The sequence below is a fragment of the Mus pahari genome, chromosome 3 (assembly GCF_900095145.1).
Source record: "Mus pahari chromosome 3, PAHARI_EIJ_v1.1, whole genome shotgun sequence".
NCBI classification, from domain to species: Eukaryota; Metazoa; Chordata; class Mammalia; order Rodentia; family Muridae; genus Mus; species Mus pahari.
The window spans coordinates 19094501-19115239 of record NC_034592.1 but is presented as its reverse complement, the minus strand read 5'-3'; the positions used below and the strand labels follow the sequence as shown (position 1 = coordinate 19115239).

Here is a 20739-nt window from a genome sequence, read left to right as displayed (position 1 = left end):
TGAGAGGGACCAAGCCTTCCCTCTTCTTCCTCACACCCCCCTGAGCTGACGAGGAAGACCAGTGAGCTTCTAGTGTATTTGTAAACCTCGGAGTGCCGCGCACCCACACACAGGCTGGTTCTCCCAGCCACAGCTCCCCTCTTTGCTCCCACTGGGATAAGTGCAGCCTCTTCCCACTGGAAGGAGACTGCTCCAGCACCAGGTTAGCTCACATCCTGGCCTGTCATGTCTTGGTCACACCCTAGGAGGCTGCAGATGTAACAGATGAGGCAGCTAGGCTCTCTGGTAGAGGGACCAAACCTGTGACCTCTGGAAGCAGATGGGGCAAAGGGGAAGGGAGGGATGGAGGGAGGGCACCCTGTTCTTCCCGAATTGGCTGCTTCTAGACCTTAGTCACTCAGCCAGGCCTGAGCATAGCATAGGTTCTCATCCTTCCTCACCCGCAGGTATGGCCGCTCCTGGGAATCTCCTTGGGCCTGCTCTTCCTGACTGAGTTTCAGAACTGTCTCCTCATTGGATGGATGACCTTGGCCAAGTGGCTGATTCCAACTACATTAGGGTAGCCTTCCAGCCCTTGTACAGGAAGAGTCTTGTGGACCTTGGGGCAGGAAGACAAGGTCTAGACAGGTGATCAAATACAAGACTCTAGAACTGTGCGTGGGCTTCCCCTGGGACCTCTGTAAGATGTCACCCTGGACCATCTCCTTGGAGGGAGTGGTGCCTTCTTGCTGAGCGGATCCCAAGCCAAGCCTCCGACAGTCGACCTCTCAAGCATGCTTAAGCCTGAGCTTCAGTTATTTCAAAACTGGAGATGTCCCAGAAAGCTACTGTGGGAAGTCCTTCCTGGGGGCCAGCTTTAATCCTTGTCCCATTACTTCCATCCATGGCTATTTGTGGAGACCCTACGTCATACCACGAGATGCAGCCTAGGCCTCGGGAAATATAGAATACCCCGGGGACCAACCTACAAGTCAGGAACTGCCACCGGCCGTGTGGATACTGCGCAAGGAAATCGTCTCTTTCTTCCCATTTGTGAGAGTGTGAGAAGTTACCATCAGATTTGGGGTAGAAGGGAAGAGACCCCCGGGGCACCCCCTCCCCCTTCAGTTGTCTCTTGAGTCAGCATGGCCTGTCCGAGGCTCCCAGGGCTGGCAGAGATGCCCATGGAGAGTCACATAGAGCTATGTCTGGGGAGGGAGCAGCAGACATGAAGAGTGTGAACTTGGGTCTGGTCATGACTAAGCTTCCAGTGTATGGGGGCTGGAGGGGTGTAAGGGGCGAGTGTCCTGTCTGCTCTGTGTTCAGGTCACTGGTGACACTGGTTTTGAAGCAGGTGATAGAGATGTGGCCAGGTTGGGGTGCGGATCTAAGGCTCTCGAGAACCGTGTGGAGGAGGGGCAGGATCCGGGGGCCCTTCACAGACACCTGTGGAAACCCTTTGCCAGCAGAGTGAGAGGCAAGCCACAGGTTCCCTGGGAGTGACAGAACGAGTATCTCAGGGCCCCTAGGGTCATGCATACTGCGGGCAGCCTCGTCTCTGTCACCCTGGGCACCTTCGGTGGCTGCTCCTAGAACCTTCCAGAAAGCCGGAGCTCCCCAGATCTCCAGTGCACAGTCAGCAGCACCGTTCTGCCCTAAGCATAGCTGCAGCCTTTGACTGAGGCTCCCGGAGGGGGAGACAGAATGGCCCTCCAGACACCCCGCCTCCCTGGCCCACGAGAGACATCCTTGTTCCGGCTGACAGCCAAGATGAGGCTCTCTGCCTCGGCCCTGTGGGACTGGCCCACCAGGGAAAGCAGGCAAGCAGGAGGGGGTCTGTGCCATATGGGGGGATGGGGGTTATCAGGAACCCTTGGTATTGAACCTCGTCCTCCAGATTCCAAGTTCTCAAGGGCTGATGGCTCCAAGATACAGACTGGACAGGTGTCGCCTCCCAACGGAGGTGTTCTGGGAGGCTCCTGCCTCCCTCCTCAGACAAACCCCACTTAGCTTTCCTTTGGACAATGGCTTAATTTTTTTCATTTGTATTTCTTTTGTGTGGCGGGGGGGGGAGGAGCAGGGTTTCACGTGTCACAGCACGTGCGTGCGTAGAGGCTCCGAAGACAACGTTTGGGAGCCAGCTTCCCTCTCCTTCTTTTCATGGGCTCTTGAGATTGAACTCAGGTTGTCAGGCTTGCCAGCCCCCTTACCTGATGACCAACTCACAGGCCCTGCCAGGATGTGCATAGGGAGCGGCTGCTGCTGGCCCCTATTGCGGGGATCAAAGGCATCCCTTAAGCTGGGCACATGCAAACCTTCAACCCCATCTCCTGTCTCGGCTCCCGGTTCCTTCTAGGCACGAGGCCTCGCCCTTGGGAGGCTCTGTACTCCCTCTCCTCGCCTGTGAAGGTTGGGGTGCACCTTGCTCTGCCTGGCCAAAGACTGATTAATAAGCGCCAGCCCAAGGCACCGTGCTGGCCGCCTAGCCCAGGCCCCTTATTATCTCGGGCGATTTCTCTGCGAGGCACGTAAGCCGCAGCCTATAAAAGCGAACAGCTCTTCATCTTTAAGGTTGATCTCTGAAGACTAATTCTCCTCCAGAAGTGAACTGCTCCTTCGCAGAGCTCCCATGCCACACTGGCTCCAAGGGACCCTGCAACTCCCTCTGCCCTCTCCATCTCCACCTCCTCTGTCCCCACTCCCCTGGGAAGATATGTGCCCAATCCATCAGGATGAAGTCCTGGAGATGTTGAGCCTGCCTCCTACCCCTCCCCCCACCCCGAGCTGGCTGAGGGACCTTAATGCTACAAAGTCAGAGGACACAGCTTGGAGATGCTCAGGGCAAGGTGTCTCCTGATGGGCTAGAAGCCGGTGTAACAGCCATTTAACTGCCAACTTAGCTTTGTCCCTGAGTCCCCAGCCTTGCTTCTCAGGGAAGGAATGTTGGAAAACATTCAACCCATGACCACCCAGACCCCAGTTGTCTTGAGACATTCTCCCCCACCCCTCCCCCCACCGTGTCACTTAATGACTGGGTCTTTGCTCACTGGGCCTCAGTTTCCACATCTCCAAAATGAGTTTAACCATAGCCTTCGCAGCAGGTGCTGCCTGCAGACTTCAGGGGCAGGGATGAAGCACTGTGGCTGAGGATGGCAGCCAGCAGGCTCCCTGCAGGCTGCTGGGGGCTTGGTTCAGCCTGGGGTTACCTGTGTTCTGTGTGTGTCATTATGGAGAGGCGGTAGCCCCACTTTGCCTGTTCCCCAAAATCGAAGTCCCTGACTCTGCAGGGAAGTCCTGAGGCTTGTCCCAAAGGCATGGCCTGGCCCACCCACTTTTCCTGCCTCATCTATCCGTCCACTTCACAGGTGAGGACTTACCTGTGCCCAGTGGTCAGGCTGGGCATGGGTTCCAGGGGCCAGGGCGGGTTTCCTTTCCCATGACTTGCCAGCTCCTGGACCCCCAGAAACTTTGTCCTCAGCCTTCATCAGAGCCCCAAAGGGATCGTGACCCCAGCGAGGTTGGGAATCAAGTCTATAGACACAAGCAGTCCTGGAGCAGTCACAGGCTCTGAGCCCCCTCTGATGCCTCTATTGGAGTGGCCCAGAGCCTGGCTCGTGGGACATCCTGTGAGTGGAAAGGTGGTGAAATCTATGCTGAGATGCCCATCAAGAGGGAGTCCCTCCATGCTGGGGGGGGGGGAGGGGGAGAAGAAGCAGTCAAGGAGGGCTTCCTGGAGAAGGCCAGCCCTTTGCCCTCAGCCTCTGCTGCCAAGAGAGACTCAGGAGCTGGTGTTCGGGTTTATAGAAGAAAAGCAGTTTGCTTTACTGCTTTCTTGGTAGTAAGCACAAGAGGTATTTTCTATATGGCCAGGAAAGCAAGCCAGCAGTCAGCTACATCCAAAAGGTCTTGCCGTGTGAGAGAAAGGGACGGTGTCCTCCCAGTGCGGAGGACACTTGGAAATAACGCTCTGGGTGGGAGATAAAAACCACCTCCAGATGCTCTGCGCGCATTGATCATGAGATAATAAAAGCCACTAATATTTATTGCAGAAGTGTAACGTGCCCGGCATGGCTCCAGGGCCTTTAATATACTAATTCAGTTAAAGAGGTAATCTCCAGTTAAGGAAGTGGGGTGTCGGGGCAGTGTGTGGGAGAGAATTGAGATCTGATATAGGAGGTGCCTGTCCCCCCTTCCCCCTGAAAGCGTGGGGGAGGAGGGGAGGACACAGGTCCAATCAGAATGCTGTTTCTAATTGGCTGTGTGATTCTGGGCAGGCCCTTGCCCTCTCTGGGCTTCTGTTTTTCCAATGTATAAACACTCAGGGGCTCTGAGTGACTTGGTAGAATTAGTGGGTCCCCAAGGCATTTGTTGCTACACAGTCATGGCACCATTTAAAATTACAAGTGACACTGGCTTTGGTTTCAGTTGTTATTAAGCCCCTGGTGCACTAGCCCCATCCTTATAGGGACAGCTCTGCCCGATTTGTCCCTTGCATCCACACATCTCTGCCTGGGGAGGCACCGTGCCAGCTTGCCGCAGCCCTTCTCCACAGTGGTCTCAGAGATCCTCTGCCTGCTGTCTGACCTTTGTCCAGTCAGGGCCCTGCTCTAGGAAGAGAGCGAGGTAGAGAGATGCCTCTGCGCAGGAATGAGGAGACTGTGTGCTCTACGTCTGTCTGTCTGTCCCTCCCCTGCTCCAACCTCTGCTCTCCCTGCCTCTGACTCTCTGACCCTGGGCTGCGTACAGCTTTTTTTTTTCTTTGGGGTCTCTTGCCCTTCCAGCCTCCTGAGCCTCCGTGGGAACAAGCTGGCCTCTAATGCTTGCCTTCCTTTCTCTTGTCTGTTTGCCTGTCTGTCTGTCTGTCCGCCTGTGTCCTGGGCTGACCTACAGCGAGCAAGCTGCAGTTATGTCCTGTGCACGGTGCTCCTGTCCCTTGCTGTGCTGCTGGCAGTGGCTGTCACCGGTGTGGTTCTCTTCCTGAACCACGCCCACGCACCCGGCACGGCGCCCCCACCCATCGTCAGCACAGGGACTGCCGGAGCCAACAGTGCCCTGGTCACAGTGGAGAGGGCTGACAGCTCCCACCTCAGCCTCCTCATCGACCCTCGCTGCCCCGACCTCACTGACAGCTTCGCCCGCCTGGAAGGCATCCAGGCCTCCATCCTTCGGGCACTGAGTGAGCACCAGGCACAGCCGCGGCTGGACGGTGCCCCCGAGCTGCTGGATGCACTGGCTGACCAGCTGCCCCGGCTGCTGACCCGGGCCTCTGAGCTGCAGGCTGAATGTGCTGGGCTACGAAAGGGACACAGCCTGCTGGGCCAGGGCCTCAGCACCCTGCAGAGTGAACAGGGTCGCCTCATCCAGGTGAGGGAGGGTAGGATCTGCGTGTGTGTGTGTGTGTGTGTGTGTGTGTGTGTGTGTGTTTGCTCGCGCGCACATGTGCACACGTTCATGTTGAGGGACAGCGTTGGACCTCAAGTGTTCCAACCTGGGCCTTGTTCTCTCATTTGTGGAGGGTGTGTTCTCACATCCAGGACCAGTATCCCCACCTACTTTCCTGCCCCGCCCCCTATTCATTCATTCATGGTAACTCTGTAGCCTTGTAGACCCAGGGCTAGAGGGGTTTCCCAGGCTGACTGAGATCTGCAAACTGTAAGCAAGGTAAGCATTGGCTCCGCCCCGGGCCCCATTGGCTCCGCCCCTGGCCCCCGGCCCCCCCCCCCGGCCCCCACCATTCACTAGTTGCAAACTGAGGTGAGCAGGCTTGAGGCTTGCTCCCAGTCTATCATATGGCAGCCCAGTGTCCTCCTGGAGGGGTGCAGCCCCCCCACTTGCCACTGCTCTATTCTGAGCTGCCCGTAGCTTTCCAGGGATGCTGTGCCTTTGTTGGGAGAGGTTTTGGCTTTGGCTCTGCCAGCAGGCCCTTAGCACCAGCTAGAAGAAGCTCTCCTTGTAGGAGGAGGGACTCCGGACTGTCTCCTTTACCTCTGCCATTTTCCAGAACAACAACAAAAAAATCAAGGCCTGGAAAGTAGCTCTAGTGTGTCATGGGTACCACAGCTAGATCGGGGCTGAAGTGGAGCCCAGAGTGTCCTGCCCAGCTTCCATCCTTGTGCCGCCTCACCATCTGACTCAGCTTAGCACTGCAGTCAACCTCCACCCGACTGGCTAGCACAGCTGTTTCTATACTTCTCTCACTTGGGCACCCAAGGTGACCAGGCGTTTGGTCACCCATAGCTCATGAGCACTGGCCCTCTTCCCTCCCCTTGAAGGCTGCAGCTGGAGAAATTACAGCCCTTGTCTCCCTGTCTGGATGACTGACGGGGTGATGGGTCCCCTGGGCTGGGGGACACACAGGCAGCTTCCTGCTGCCCCTCCTCCCAGGCCCATCAGCAGAACAGCTCTGGGTGACACGGAGGCCCAGCTCCGCCCCGGTCAGCTCAGGCGGCTGCAGCGGTGCCCTGCGAGCTGGAATGCCCCCCCCCCCGTGAAATGCAGGTGGATTCCAGTGCCCCCAGTCTCTCCAGTGCAGGGACTCGCCTGGTTCAGGATCATCCAAGGCGTTTCCTGCCCGCCTGGATCATGCAGAGACAACCAGCCAGGTCTTACCCCATCTTGAAACTTCTTCCCTTGGCAGCAGCAGGGATCGGAGGTTCTGTTCCCAGCGGCTGTTGTCAGGGATCGGTCGCTCCCCAGCCCAGCTTAGGTTAGCAGCTCTTCCTGTTGATTTGAGGCTACAGTGTGGGATTCATCTTAGCTTTGGGCAATCTTGGGTGGGCCACATCCCCTCTCTAGGTAGGTTCTTTCCACTTGTAAAATGGGGTAACAGCCCAAGCCCAAGGGAATGCTGGTGTCCCTGACTGTGCGGGGCTCAGCAGCCTCTAGCATGCAGAGATACTGTCAGCTCCATACGTTAGACTTCACATGGGGACCATCATTGAAAACCCTTTGTGAGAGGAAGCGATGGTCCACCCTGTAGGCACACATCGATGCGGGGGCAGGTAGGTGCCTTTGTCACCCACTCTGCAGAGGGGCAGACTGAGGCTCAGCAGGGAAGGGGGCCTGGTGGAAGCCTGGCCGCCGCTGAGCCCCCGCTGGAAGCAACTGCCCTGATTTCACGGCCTCTGGTTGCCGCCAGCTTCTCTCGTGATGGTCTGCGCGGCTCAGCGAGCAGGGACTGACTCCCTATTAATTCGGGGCAGGTTTATATGTTTCAGTGGTAATCATTTGCTAGTTTAAACCGAGGTCTCCTCGGCCTGCCAGGGAGAGGGAGGGGCTGTGCCTGAGCTGTTGAATGTCACAGCCATGGTGACTCAAAAGGATGGGCTGTGCGGTAAGACTTACCAAGGGGACTTGTCACCCCCCCCCCCAATACACCACCAAGGACTGCCTGCATCCCTTCAGGGGCTCTGTGGAGCCTGACTGTAGGTCACTGTGGTGTAGTTTTCCTGGAGGCCACTGAATCACCTGCTCAGCAGAGGGGAAGCCAACAGGGCCTAGAGCATCACAGAGCCCTGCCTTCGGATGAGCTGAGAATCACGTTTTGTAAACTGCTGGCTGGCTGTACCCCTCTCTTCCTCCGATGGGCTATTATCTGGCAAGTGACAGGTTCGGTGAGCAAGACCTAGCTTGCTTCGTGCTGCCAGTTGCCCGCTATCCTCCCCTGCCCCTGGGTCCTATAGCCTCCTGAAACCCGGGGGGGGGGGACAGGTGAGGAGCCAGGAGACCCCCCCAGACCCTTCCAGCAGCCAGCATAGTAAGATGCCCCTGGAGATCTCTGCTGCTCTGGTGTGCTCTGACCCATGGGCAGTGAGGGAGGGGAAGATGGGAGGGGTGAGCGTTACCTCGTATGACTGGAGTCTTACGAAGAACAGGTGATAATGACAGTCCCCTCGTCCTGGCCTGCAGATAGAGCAGGGAGGGCGTCACACAGCCACAACCCACTCAGAGAACACCAGGGTCTGGCCCCACCCACACCTGGTGTGGTCATAGGATGGTTTCACTCTTCCTTCCCGCCACTCATCTGCCTGGCATGAATCCTGATTCCCCTGTGGGTAAGTGGGTAGGGGCTGGGGACAGGGGTTGGGGGTTCTCCTTCTGGGCTTCCGGTTCCCTCTTGGAACATGGAGGTGACAATTTCAAGTCCCGGCTCTTTGCAGTAAGGGGTGGGGGCATGAGTTGATGTACACCAGGCTTCTATGGAGACTCCCCACGATGTTCAAACAGGGATGGGGTGGGGAAGAAAGCTGGGAGCATCCTTGTTTGGGGTCCAGTCTGAACCAAACTGCACCCAGGATCTATGCCCTTCCCAATACTCAGGTCTGTTTTCTCAGGTGCAGGGACCTCCCCTGCCTTAGCCTCCTCATGTGGGGGTCTTAGAGGAGACAATGGGTGGTATGTGTTACAGCCAGGAAGGTGAAGCAAGGGCCCCATGAGCCCTGATGCCATGCTGGGGTGGTGTGCTGGGGTGGCGTGCTGGTGCCATGTGTGAGCTTACCAGTCCCCAGAGCAGTTAGGCCAGGTTGGTGATGATAACTCATTCCTAACAACCAGGCTTGCTGGGGACATGGCCTAGTGGGTAAAGTGCTTGCCCAGAAAGCCCCAGACTGGGTTCCCAGCACTGCACTATTGTATGTGGTTGGCACCAGCCTATAATCTCCACATTAGAACATCAGAGGTTTAAAGTCAGCCTGAGCCACATGACACCCTTTCCCCGTGAAAGAACGAAGGCGGCTTCAGGAGGAACTGGTTGGTGGGTAGCTCCTGCTGATGCCTGCTGGGGCCTTCCCCCGCCCCCCCCCCCGCACTGTCCCCATCAGCTGGGCTGGACGAGTATAAGTGGCCAAGCTTCTGCCTGAGCCCTTGCCCTCTGAACCCCTTAGAGCCCCCACTGACCCCCCAAACTGCCACGAACATGACCCTGAGATCAGAGCAAGCCTGGGGGAAGCCTTGCCTGGCAGGAGCCTCGCAGAGCGGTGCTCCCTCTAAAGCCTGCTGTGTTCCATCCACAGCTTCTCTCCGAGAGTCAAGGTCACATGGCTCACCTGGTGAACTCAGTCAGTGATGTCCTGGAGGCTCTGCAGAGGGAGAGGGGGCTAGGCCGGCCCCGTGTCAAGGCTGACCTTCAGAGGGCCCCTTCCCGGGGAGCCCGGCCTCGAGGCTGTGCTAATGGTGAGTGAGATGCGCTTGCTTGCGCTGGGTGGCTCTGGTGCCCAGTTTCAGGGAGATGGAAGGTTGTAGTGAGGGCTGCCTTCCATTCTCTATCACCTGTCCCTTGTCTCTCATAGACAAGGACATGCTGCTACTGTAGAAAAGGGACTTCCTGTGGCCAGGTGACTAAGAGCCTGACCTGTTGCGCTGTAAGCCCATTTTCCAGATGAGGAAAGCAAGGCCCCAAGGCTTTACCTGGGACTGAGGGCTATGCTTTTGACCTCCGGTGCAGAGACTGGTCAGGGATTGCTAGGGATCTCTTTGGAGGGAAGGGATGACAGAATGTAGTGTCTGGGCGACCGTCACCCTGATGTGGCTCCTCGTCACAGGCTCTCGGCCCCGGGACTGCCTGGATGTTCTCCTGAGTGGACAGCAGGACGATGGTGTCTACTCGGTCTTCCCCACTCACTACCCAGCTGGCTTCCAGGTCTACTGTGACATGCGCACTGATGGCGGAGGCTGGACGGTGAGTCTGGCTTGTGCATTCATCTGCAGAGGTGGCGCACTCTACCCACTCCCTGTAGACACCGGGTGAGTGTGCCCTCGGGGACCAGATGCCACGGAAGAGGTGCCATTGCTCCTAAGCCTTGGATCTCGGGGTGTGCTGCGGCGTTGGGTGAGGCCTGGGGAGGGAGAAGTCCCAGGGACCTGTGACTCTTCTTTACCTGTCCAGCCTAGGTAGGCGCATGTCATGGAGGAAGAGGGGCTCTCTGAGCCCTGTACCATCTGATGCCTGCCTGCCTGTAAGGTGGGGTTCTATCAGGCAGCAAGGATGGTACGGCCACAGGTACCCTGAGGCTCCCCTGAGCTGGGGGAGCTGGTGCATCCAGCAAGCCAGACCAATTGTCTGCAGGGCACCGGGCAGGAAATGTAGGATGGTGCTCAGCAAAGGCTCTGCCGTCTGCAGGGGCCTTTGTAGGGGAAATAAGCCAAGAAGAAGCCAATTGGCAGTGCTCGCTGAGATGTGGACTTAGGAAAATAGTCACACATTCTTCAGTATTAGCCAAAGGGTAACAGGCACCAGGACTTGCTGTCCTGGGCTAGAGCTGAGGGGCACTAGAGGAAATGAGCTTGCAATTCCTTCCCCTGCATTGGTAGGTTCTGACCCTCAAGAGCCTCCCAGGCTCCCTGCCCATTGTTAACTATTGTATAGAATTTAGAAATGCAAATCCCATAGCCTTAATCCCAGCAGGCAGAGGCCAGAGAGGCAGGCAGGTCTCAAAGTTCGAGGCCAGCCTGGTCTACAGAGGGAGTTCCAGGACAGCCAGGACTGCATAGAGAAACCCTGTCTCAAAATCAAAAAATAAGTAAACAAATAAACAAGCAGATCCCTTCTTCCTTTGTGTAGGATAAGGTGCTGGGCTTGACTGGAGGAAACTCTTGCTGTGTTCATCGGGTTCCCTTGAACAGTAGACATGTTTGAGCACTGGGTACTGTGGACCTTGGAAGTGTAGAGACGAGGAGACCCCTGAAGGGATTTAAGCTGGAAGTTGCTGTGGCCCAGGGGGCAGTAGAGAGCAGGCGACCTCTCAGGGCACAGTCAGCTGGAGTGTGTGGCCATGAGATGGGGCTGGAGTTGGAGACAGGCAGGCACTGAGTAGCCATGAAAGGTACTGGGGGTGGAATGGAATGCGGCTTCAGCAGTGTCTGACTGTGTGCTTTTGGGCAGAGCGGGGACACTCACTCTCAAGTGTCGGCGGATACAGGTGGAGTTCAGTTGACAAGGCTGGCCCCTCTACTGAGGAAGCACTGCAGCCCAGAGGTCGTAGTTGAGCTCTTCCATCCATCAATGGATCTGGCAATGATGTGGCTTTTGCTGTGTGATCTTATGTAAGTTACTTAAGGTCTCTGAGCCCCAATTCTTCACACGCTTGTTTCTTATTCTTAACTCTGTGCACTGTGTTTATCTATGTAGGTGTGTGTACATGAGTACAGGTACCCTTGGAAGAGGGAAGTGAGAGTTACAAACGGTTATGACCTGCCTGGTATGGATCCCAGGACTTGAACTCAGGTCCTCTGTAAGAACACTACAGGCTCTTAACCACTGAGCCATCTCTCCGGCCCCATCATTAGAGCTTTTAAAGGGGAATACCAGAGAGTGGCTGGGAGGAGCTCAAGGAACATCCTGGAGGGAGACGGGAGTCTGGAGACCCTGGGTCACAGTCACGTAGCCAGGACCAGTCAGACTTCCAGGCAAGGCTGGAGTAGGTCTGGCATGAGCTCCAGTATCCCAGGCCACTGCCGCTGAGTGTTACACACTGGGTGTGGCTTTGAAGCTGCCCAGCCAATAACTCAAAGTCACCTCTCTAGATGGGGTGGGGTCACACTGCTGTGTTGGAACCTGGTGTTTTAACATTTAAGCTGTGATAGACCTGCATTCAAGCCACACCGAATCCATGACCACGAGCTGAGGAGCTAATATTATTTCTCAGTCAGCACAGCACGTGCCCCACGCGTAATGCTAGGGACGATATCTGGCGCCCGTGTAAAAGCTGCGTGCGTCTGGCTACTTGAGCCTATATCCCAGCTCTGGGGAGGCTGAGACAAGATTTCCTGGAGCTCACTGGTCGGCCAATCCAGGATCAGTTAAAGAAGACACCAGAGGTCAAGCTGAAACCTTCCCAGTCACACAGGCACTCACACATACAGATGCACACACACACACACACACACACACGTTCACATGAATATACGCATGGTCTTTACTTATTTATTTGTTTGTTTGTTTATGTTTTATTTTTGAGACAGGCTCCCTCCATGTGGCTCTTGTGCAGAGATTCACCTGCCTCTGCCTCTTGAGAATCACACTTTGAATCTAAAGTGTGAGCCGCCATTCCTGGCTCACTCACAGCTTCTACAAGAAATTGCAAAGTCCACTTCTGTGCCTCCTGGTCCACGCTGCCCTGAGAGCCAGTGATTGACCAAGAGTCACTCAGATATTTAGCCCTGCCCCACCTTGCTCTTCAGTAAGGGAAGGCCATTGCTTGATTCAGTGAAGTACAGGCCCAACCGTTCCGTGTGGCCACTCTTCACGTCTCTGACCTTAGCTCACACTGGGTGCCTCCATCGCTTCCCTGAGACCCGTGGCATTGACTATTTTTGGTGTTTGATGTCTAGGCCGATGGACGTCCAAGGGGGATTTTAACGCCAGATAAAGCTACAAAGCAGAAGGGTAGGAAGTGTTTCCAGAGAGCACCTGGGACTTGGAGAGCAGGCTTTGAAAGGGGTCGGTGTCCCCAGCAGAGGAGGATGGAGACGGAGGAGGGCAGTCAGAGAGAGCAGAGCGAAGCCTGCAATTAGGAGGCAAGTCTGAGTGCAGCCAAGGATCCCCCAGAGACCCTGAAGATGGACATATCTCAAACTTGTCTTCAGGCTCTAGGGGAGAGCTTTTAAATGTACCAGATCCGTGTCTGGGGTTAAAAGCTCTTTTGTTTTCCTAACTGCAAAGAAGCTGAGTTATGGCCTTTGCTTCTGGGATCCCCAGGCAGGCAAACCGACCAGGAGGCCCCCACCAGGCCCAGAAATCAGAATTACGGGTTAGGAGGGCTTGGTGCCTGACTGAGGCTCCGACGCCATGGCCGCACATCTGTCTTCCACACGGGCTGACTGGGGTCCAATCTTCTGAGGAGTCAGTCAGGGTCTGGGCCTGGTAATTCCTTTAGCCTTGGCTTCAGGGGTGATTAACTGGGATGGGTGAGGAACAGTGCCCAACTTGGACCTGACGCCCCGACGCCTGAGTGGGGGCTCTTGCAGGAGAGGCCAGAGTGCTCTGTAAAGTGCTTGCGTGGTCGGGAAACGTTCATATCCATTTGGCTTCTGTCTGAAGCAATCTTCCCCTAGATGCCTTCGGGCACCTGTCAGGATCACCCCCTCCTCTCTCTCTCTCTCTCTCTCTCTCTCTCTCTCTCTCTCTCTCCTGGATGTTCAATTGTTGTTTGGGAAGGTGCTGGCCTCTCTCAGCCCATCCATCCTCATTAGGTTCCCCGTCAAATCCACCCAGCTTCATGGTCCTCCCCAGCGGACTGGATGCTGTGCTGGGCCCCTGGGCGGGCTCCTCTGTCACAGCGGGCCTTCTAGAGACCCGAGTGGGCAGGACTGGGCTCAGCGCAAGAGGCTCTTTGCAGTCTGAATACTACTTCCCGCCTGGCATTGCCCCGTGCCCCTTCTATTCCCAAAGGCCGGCAGGGCAGTCTAGAGAGGGCAAGAGGTTTGCCTCTGCTACCCAGCCAGCCTGGCCAGGGGACGTCCAGGCCTTCTGAGGCAAGTCAATGCAATTAATAGCTACAGAACAATTAATTGCTAGAGCATCAGCCACAGGGAGCCATTTGGGACTGAGGCAGAGTAGCAAGCTCTCAGCTGAGAGGGCAGAAGGACAAGGGAGCTGGCTTATGTCACTGGAAAGGCCCTGATCTTAGTCTAGCGATCTGGTGATGGTGGACTGAGAGGGCTCCGTGTGGGGAGTGGCCAGGCTTGCTCTGGGCTAAGGCTGCTTTGTATTGTTGACCCATCTGGTGTAAGAGGGTCTGAGTCAGGGGACAGGGGACAGTGGTACATGTGGGTGATGGGCCCATGGAGTTGGGCGCCTTCTGGGGCCCAAATGAATTCTCCACATCACAGGGTTTCCATAGGGAGAGGGTGAACCATAGGCAAGGTGGAAGGATGCAGTGATTACGGAATGAAACTATGAAGCATGAATTCCATGGACCCTGAGTCCATGCTTATAGAAATGGGGGTGCCATGTGGGAAGGATGCCGCTTGGGGCTCTTTGCCATTGGACAGACCTCGGGGCAGATGCTTCAAGGTGGCCTTCAGGCTTGCTTGGCCCCTGACCATGACTAAACCAAAACCTTTGCTGCTCCACACTCACCATAGGCTCGCACAAGCCAGGCCAGAAAGAGGCCTCACATGGGGAGCAGGGTGCAGGAAGGGATGTCAGGACACGACTGAACTTTGAACTTGACACCTGTCCCTTCTCCAGAAAGTGAGATAGATGATCTTGAGACCCAGACCAGAGACCATCCTCACTGGGTGTGGACTAACCCTAGCCATGTCCTCTGGAGGCCTCTCTCATCACTCTGGGCTACTCCCCTCGCTCCTTCCTTCTCACAGGTTACCACCATCCCCTGTGTCTTCGACCTCTGTCCTAGGCAGGGTGGGGATTGTCTTCTCTTGAGATCCCCTGGGCTTAGGACAGCACCTGCACACTGTCCTCATCCCCCTAACACTGCTCAGATGAGTGTCCCTCTCCCCCTGGGGACTCAGGATGCTCCCTAGAGAGGAGGGCTGGTTGGGCAGGGGAAGGAATCCTTTGTCGCTAAAGCCTTCCCTTTGTGTAATCATGGATGGGTCCCACATCTCCTCCAGTAGAGACTCAGCACACACACACACACACACACACACACACACACACACACGCATCCCCCCACCTGGCTGTTAGCCATTCACACCTTCTGCTGGGCACCAAGCATTCTCCCTCTGAGAGAGGAGCGAGTGGGGTCATGGTTTCAGATGCGCCTCTAATTGGCTCCGTATAAGAGGAAGCCCCCCTTCCCCATGTCCTCTTGTCTCCTCCTTAGGCTGTGGGGCAGGAGGAGAGCCATGCCCTCTCTGTAGAACTTCAAAGGAGCTTAGCAGGCAGTCGGTGCAGACAGAGATGAAAAGCTCCAGGGGACCCTGTGCTGGGGAGGCCAGGCTGCAAGACTGCCAGGGAGCCTCAGGAGGGCCAGTGACCTGCTGTAGCATCAGTGGGGCCACAGTGTCCCCACACTGCTGCCCAGAGCCCACAGTGACTGAAGCAACGGGTGCCTCCTCCTTCCCGTTCTCCTGATTTGCTGGAGGAAGCTGCCTCCACCTGGTGCAGGTCAATTTTCACAACTCCGGCATCCATTGGGGAGTGCACAGTGTCCGTGGGACGCCACACATGAAACGCTAGGCACAGCACTTGATAAATGGCAGCTTAGAGAACTGTTTTGCCAGAGTCGGCAGGCACTGGCTGCCAAGCCTGGGAAATGTGGCAGGGTGCCAAGCCCGGGGGTACCATTTCCAGTCACAAACAAGGAGCAGGCAGTTTCCTTCTGGAACCAGCAGCTGTCTTTTTTTTTTGGGGGGGGAGGGGATGGGGGTGAGGTAGCTGTCAACCTACTGTGTGTCATCAGCAGGTTTGGGGGCAGCTGCCAGACCTATGGTGAGCCATCAGCTGGTTTTGGGGCAACTGTCAGACCTACTGTGTGCCATCAGCTGGTTTGGGGGACAGGTATTGGGCCTACTGTGTGTCCCCAGCTTATGCTGGCTTTGGTTCATCTTCAGGAATAAGGAAAGGGTTCAGAGGGGGAAACATGGCTTGGGAAGGCTTCAGGACTTGTCCATGGGAAGTGGCAGAGCATTCCATAGGGGCAGAGCACTTTGAGAAAACATTCAAGAGTTGAGCATTTCCCTGGCTCCTCCCTCCTATACTCCCAGAATCACCTGCTGGGCAGGTCCCTGCCTGTCCCCAGGTCAGCAAGCCCTTCAGACTAGGACAATCTAAAGTGTCCTTTCCTGAGGACTCTAAGGTCTGGGGGCCACTGCTGCCCCAGGGTCATGGCCTGTGGGGAAGCATCACTTCACCCCCTGTCTCTCAGTGTCTCAGTGTGACTCCAAGTATAGCAGCCTCCTTGAGTATCCCAGTCCCCACAGAGGGGGTTCCCAACTGCTCAGAGCATCCCTTGGGAGAAGCCGGGACTTGGGCATTGGTAACAGAGTCCCTAATACCCTGGCCCCGGGTGCCACCCCATGATGCTCCCCTGGGTTGAGAGATAACTGGGCTCACGGTGTACTGGCTTACTTTCTTATCTACCAGGCCACAGGACATCTCCACAGGGAGCGCATATACCCTGCCATCTCTAGACCATCCCTAACCCCAAAGGTCCCCCACACTCTCAGTCTTGGTCTCAACAATTGCCGGATGGGAGCCCACCCCTGCACAACTGCAGTGTAAGGCCTGTTCCATCCTCTGAGGTACAGATGGAACTTCTGTGACCCCAGATCCCACTGGCCACTTAGGACTCCAGCTTCAAGCTCAGTACTATTGCAGACATGGAGTGGGCCAGGCAGGGCTATTCTGCAGTGGATACTCTACGAGGCCCAGACATATGGAGAAGGAAACTGGGGAGGCACCAGGTGTCAATGTGGCCCTCTGGGTCTGCTGATGCTCTCAGGACAATCAGCTGCATCAAGTGCAGTCTTGGTTGTCCTTTGAAATAACTCAGCACCGTCTGCAGGACCGTGTGAACCACACACTTCCTTGGCAGAGCCCCCTGGGTGGTACTTCCAGGCTGAGCCAGCAGCAGCAGGAGACCGGGTTTTAAGAATCAGAACCAAGAAAACACACACTGTCTGCCTTCCCACTCATGGCTCCGGCCCAGGAGGCCTCGGCGTCGGTGAGCATTTCTCTGTTGCCTTCCAGCCGGAAGCCAAGTGAATCAGCTCAGGACTGGGCCAACACCCACTGCAGGCCCAGGGTTGATCAATAACTACTTTGCTCTGGCCTTGGCGTCCTCAGCCTTTGCCTACCTGGGGGCGCCTGGGGCTGAAGGAAGGGATGTAGACGCTCCAGGCCTGTGTCCGACATCCTCCTGTCCAACTGCATCTTGCTCTCTAATTAAAGTCTGAAATCCTGTCATCGTTCCTATAATCCAGCTGATTTTCAGAACTCCAAAGCCACAGCTGCAGTCTGCCATGGGCCTCGGAGTGGAAACACACCCATGTGCCCAGCACCCTGGTCTTGTCCATCTGTCCAGCTGGAGCACGTGAACCTCTCAGAGTTTGTCAGGCCACATTGTGCCACAGTGGGTACCAGTGTGTGTGCAGGGACACTCAGTCATTCGATATTCGACCCGTGACTAGCACGGCCCACGGCAGACACCAGGAACCTGATGGCAATGGTTCTTAAAACTGTGGGCCTGGATCCATTGGCAGGTGGCGAAATCAATTTCCTGGGTTGCTTTTTTAAATCGAATAGAGTAGAGCAGAAGAGGACACAGTAGGAAATGGCGCAGTCTGCTTATTTCCTGCCGCTGCCGCCGCCGTTTCCGATGTAAACTGTGCGGCTGTGTGCGGGGGTGGGACGTGCTCTTCTCTGAGCCCTGGTCCAAAGATCTCCAAGTCCTGACTCCAGGAGCCATGGCAGAGATGTGTGGTGGCCCCACACAGGGGTGGGTCATAGTGTGTCTTAGTCCAATTGCAATGCCCTTGTTGCAAATGTTGGGGCTTCTTTGTATATGTGCATGCATGTCCGTGTGTGTGTGTGTGTGTGTGTGTGTGTGTGTGTGCCCAATTTATATACCTTTTTTTTTTTTTTTTAAATTGGAAAGTGTGTCATCAGACTTGCTAAGTAGGAAAGATTGACTGGTAAGCCCCAGCAACTCTGCCTCCCCACTGTGTGCCTTATACTTGTCTCAGCTTTGTATATTCCTGTTCGGTATGAGCTCACAGTGTGTTCACATGATTGTGTGTATGAACACACAGTGTGTTCACATGGGTGTGTGTACACACAGTGTGTTCACAGTGTGTTCACATGGGTGTGTGTAGTAGCACACAGTGCATTCACATGGGTGTGTATACAAGCGCACAGTGCATTCACGTGGATGTGGGTGTGTGCTCCATGCTTGTGATGTTGATGCCAGAAGAGAGCATTGCATGTCTTCCTCTATTTCTTTCCACATTATTGCCTCAAGACACGATCGCTCACTGAACCGGAAGCTCGTCATTTCTCCTAGGCTGGCTGGATCCACCTGTCGCTGTCCTCTAATGCAGAGATTAAAGGTGCAGGTAGCCATGTGCAGTTTTCGACAGAGCTCTAAGGGGTTTGACTCAGGGCTTGTACAGCAAGCACTTTTGAACTCATCTATCTCCCAAGGCCAACATTATGGTTTCTTCAGGGCCAAACCTAACAGTCTAACACGAATGTTGGCCATTCTTAATTTCGGTCTTACTTTGCTGGGTAGAAATGAAGCAAGAAGCCCTGGTGGGCGTAGGGGATGTGTCTGCCGCAGGTGACCATTCAAGTGGAGTCCACGGTACAGTGGGGACAGTCTGGTGGCTAACAGCAGCTGAGTCAGCAGTGGAGCAGTGGCTGAGTGTGTGCTGGCTACCTTGCCACTGTCCCAGCTCTATCTGCCATAACACACAGAACACAGAAGCAGCCCATCTGTGCCGGAGGAGGGATGTGGTGAACAGCGGGTGCCACGGAGGGAGGCGACAGCTCGGCACCATCTGTCTGGTGCTCCGCCCTCCTGGCTTGGATGTGCTTTACTCTGTGCCCTTTAGGGTTAGGGAAAGGCAGGACCAGGCCATGCTCCAGGAACAATAGCTTGGGATCATGGGGCCCTTGCAGTGCATCTAAAGAGCAGGCTGGGCCTGGCCCACTGCTCTGAACTCTTCGGGGCTGGGTTGCAGACCTGGGAGGCTCTATCCAGAAACCTTAGGATCCCTCTGTCCCTCAGCCTTTCAGGAGGGGCACAGCTGGACCCCTGTGCATTCAGCTTCACTGCCTGCAGCCTGCGCTGGGCCTGGCTGCCTGTGGGAGGCGCCATTCCTCTCTGACATCCCTCTTCATACCAGGTTTCCTTGTCTGGTCTCCACAAGTTTCATTCCCATGTGGGGTTGGAAGCCTGGCACCCCACTTTCACTAGGCGAGGTACTAGAAGGCTTTCTTTGTAGAGGTCCTGGGACGTAGAGCTTGCTGCTAGAGTTGAGGAAGAAGGGCAGAACTGAGCTAGTGTGGAGTCAGGGTTCCGTTTCCCCCAGGAAGCTGCATTTTTCTGTGCAGACCTGTTTTTTTCCTCTGCCTTAGATCTTGCTGTGTGTGTGTGTGTGTGTGTGTGTGTGTGTGTGTGTGTGTGTGTGTGGTATAGAGCCCTCTGCACACCAGCCAGCCCTTCTGTGTTTTCTTGGCCCAAGATCCTGGAGGGCAGTCTGGACCTTGTGCCTTGGACTCAGTTTCCCCGGAGAGACTGGATGGGACCGTGTGCTGGAAAGAAGTTGGTAGCCCGAGAAGGCTGGGGAGGAGGTGTGTGGAGCTGCCACTGGAAGAGAGCAGGATTAGAAGGGGAGGAGAGCAAAGGAACCTGGCCGGCCTGCTGAGCTCCTGTTTATCTGCCCTGCTAGCACTGAGTGCACACCCACTGCACAAGGCTCAGTGGATCCTGACAGCCTGTCGCCTTTCACAGATGACAAGACAGGTCTGGAGAGGTGAGGAGATCTATGCAGCAACTAGACCCTGTAGTTCAGGCCCTTAGCACCCAACTCCGTTTGACGGGGCTGGGTCCCCTGGGGTGGGGGCCCCCAGGGCCTCCAGTGGGAGCTGGCCTGCGGGGGTGGGGTGGGGGGGNGGGGTAAGGGCTTCCAGACTGCTTGGTCCTGCAGATCTCCTCCTCCTCTTCCAGCAGAAGCAGGCTCAGCCTGTCTGCCGCCTTCGCCTTGCCGCCTTGCCTTCGGGAGGGCCTAAGCTTCTGCCAGGATTAAGCCTTTCAAAGGGCACGTGCTCAGGGTCCCAATGTGCGGCAGTCAATAAGGCTCTCCACACCGCTCAGATCTCCCCAAGCCTTATCGAACTTCCTTCCACCCAGCGGGTCCCTCCTGAGGACTTGATATTTCAGGGCAGGACCAGGTCGGGGGAAGCAGAAAAAAAATAGTGTCATCTTCCCTCTAGCATGTGACGTCAGAGCTGCCCAACTGTCTGTGACTGACGCGTCCCTGGGGACCTGGTGCATCTCGAGAGCAGACGCCGATGCTCTGCCCGGGCACCCGGGCGGTTCCGAGCTGCCGGCACCGGGCTGCTTAGTAATGAGAGTGGCAGCCAGAGCTCTGACATAAGACGCAGACACAGATGGAGGCAGGTGGGCGCTGCCTCTGCCAATGAGCAGGAAAAGGCTTGTTAAACAGAAAGGCAGCGTGGGCCAGGCGGCCCCAGAACGGGACTGTCAGCGACCGCGTAAATACTCGTCAGCTCGGCCGGGACCAGCACCGTCCTTATTTCAAGGCAATTTAACCAAGGGGACTTCAGACTCCCAAATCGAGAATGTTATTAAAAAGAACAGAGGCGGCTCTGGCGGCTCAATGGCTCGTTGGTGCCCGAGTCACACCCGATGCCTGTTCTGAGCTGGTGGGCTTCCCTTGAGGAGTGACTTGGATTCAGGGTTCCCAGGCAGTACCCTCTGGATCCTGCCAGGAGCGTGTAGTTTATGGAGGGAAGCTGGGTGAGAGGCGGGACTCTGGGGGTCAAGGTTAAGGTGAGGAGTTGCTTAAAAACTCGAGAATGGACTGGGTATTATGGTGTATGCCTGTAATTCTAGCATTTGGGAGGCTGAGGCAGGAGGATTGCTATGGGCTGTGTAGTGAGTTCCAGATAGATGACTACAGGGGAGATCCTGTCTCGGAAACAAAACAGACAACTCCAATAAAAACATTAGACATACGCCCCTCCTTCCATCTTTCCTATCCTCCCTGTCTCTCCCACCCTCCCTGTCTCCCCTCACCCTCTCTCTCTCCCCCACCCTCTCTCCCCCACCC

At 55.9% G+C, this 20739-nt stretch overlaps 1 protein-coding gene across 1 annotated transcript in view; it reads left to right on the top strand.

Moving 5' to 3' along the window:
* Fibcd1 (fibrinogen C domain containing 1) overlaps nt 1–20739 on the top strand; it is a 32176-nt gene that overhangs the window by 2216 nt on the left and 9221 nt on the right. Inside the window, exons 2-4 of the mRNA XM_021194537.1 lie at nt 4870–5343; nt 8991–9150; nt 9519–9655. Of these exons, the coding sequence (XP_021050196.1) occupies nt 4870–5343; nt 8991–9150; nt 9519–9655 (771 nt within the window). The remainder of the gene's footprint in view (nt 1–4869; nt 5344–8990; nt 9151–9518; nt 9656–20739) is intronic.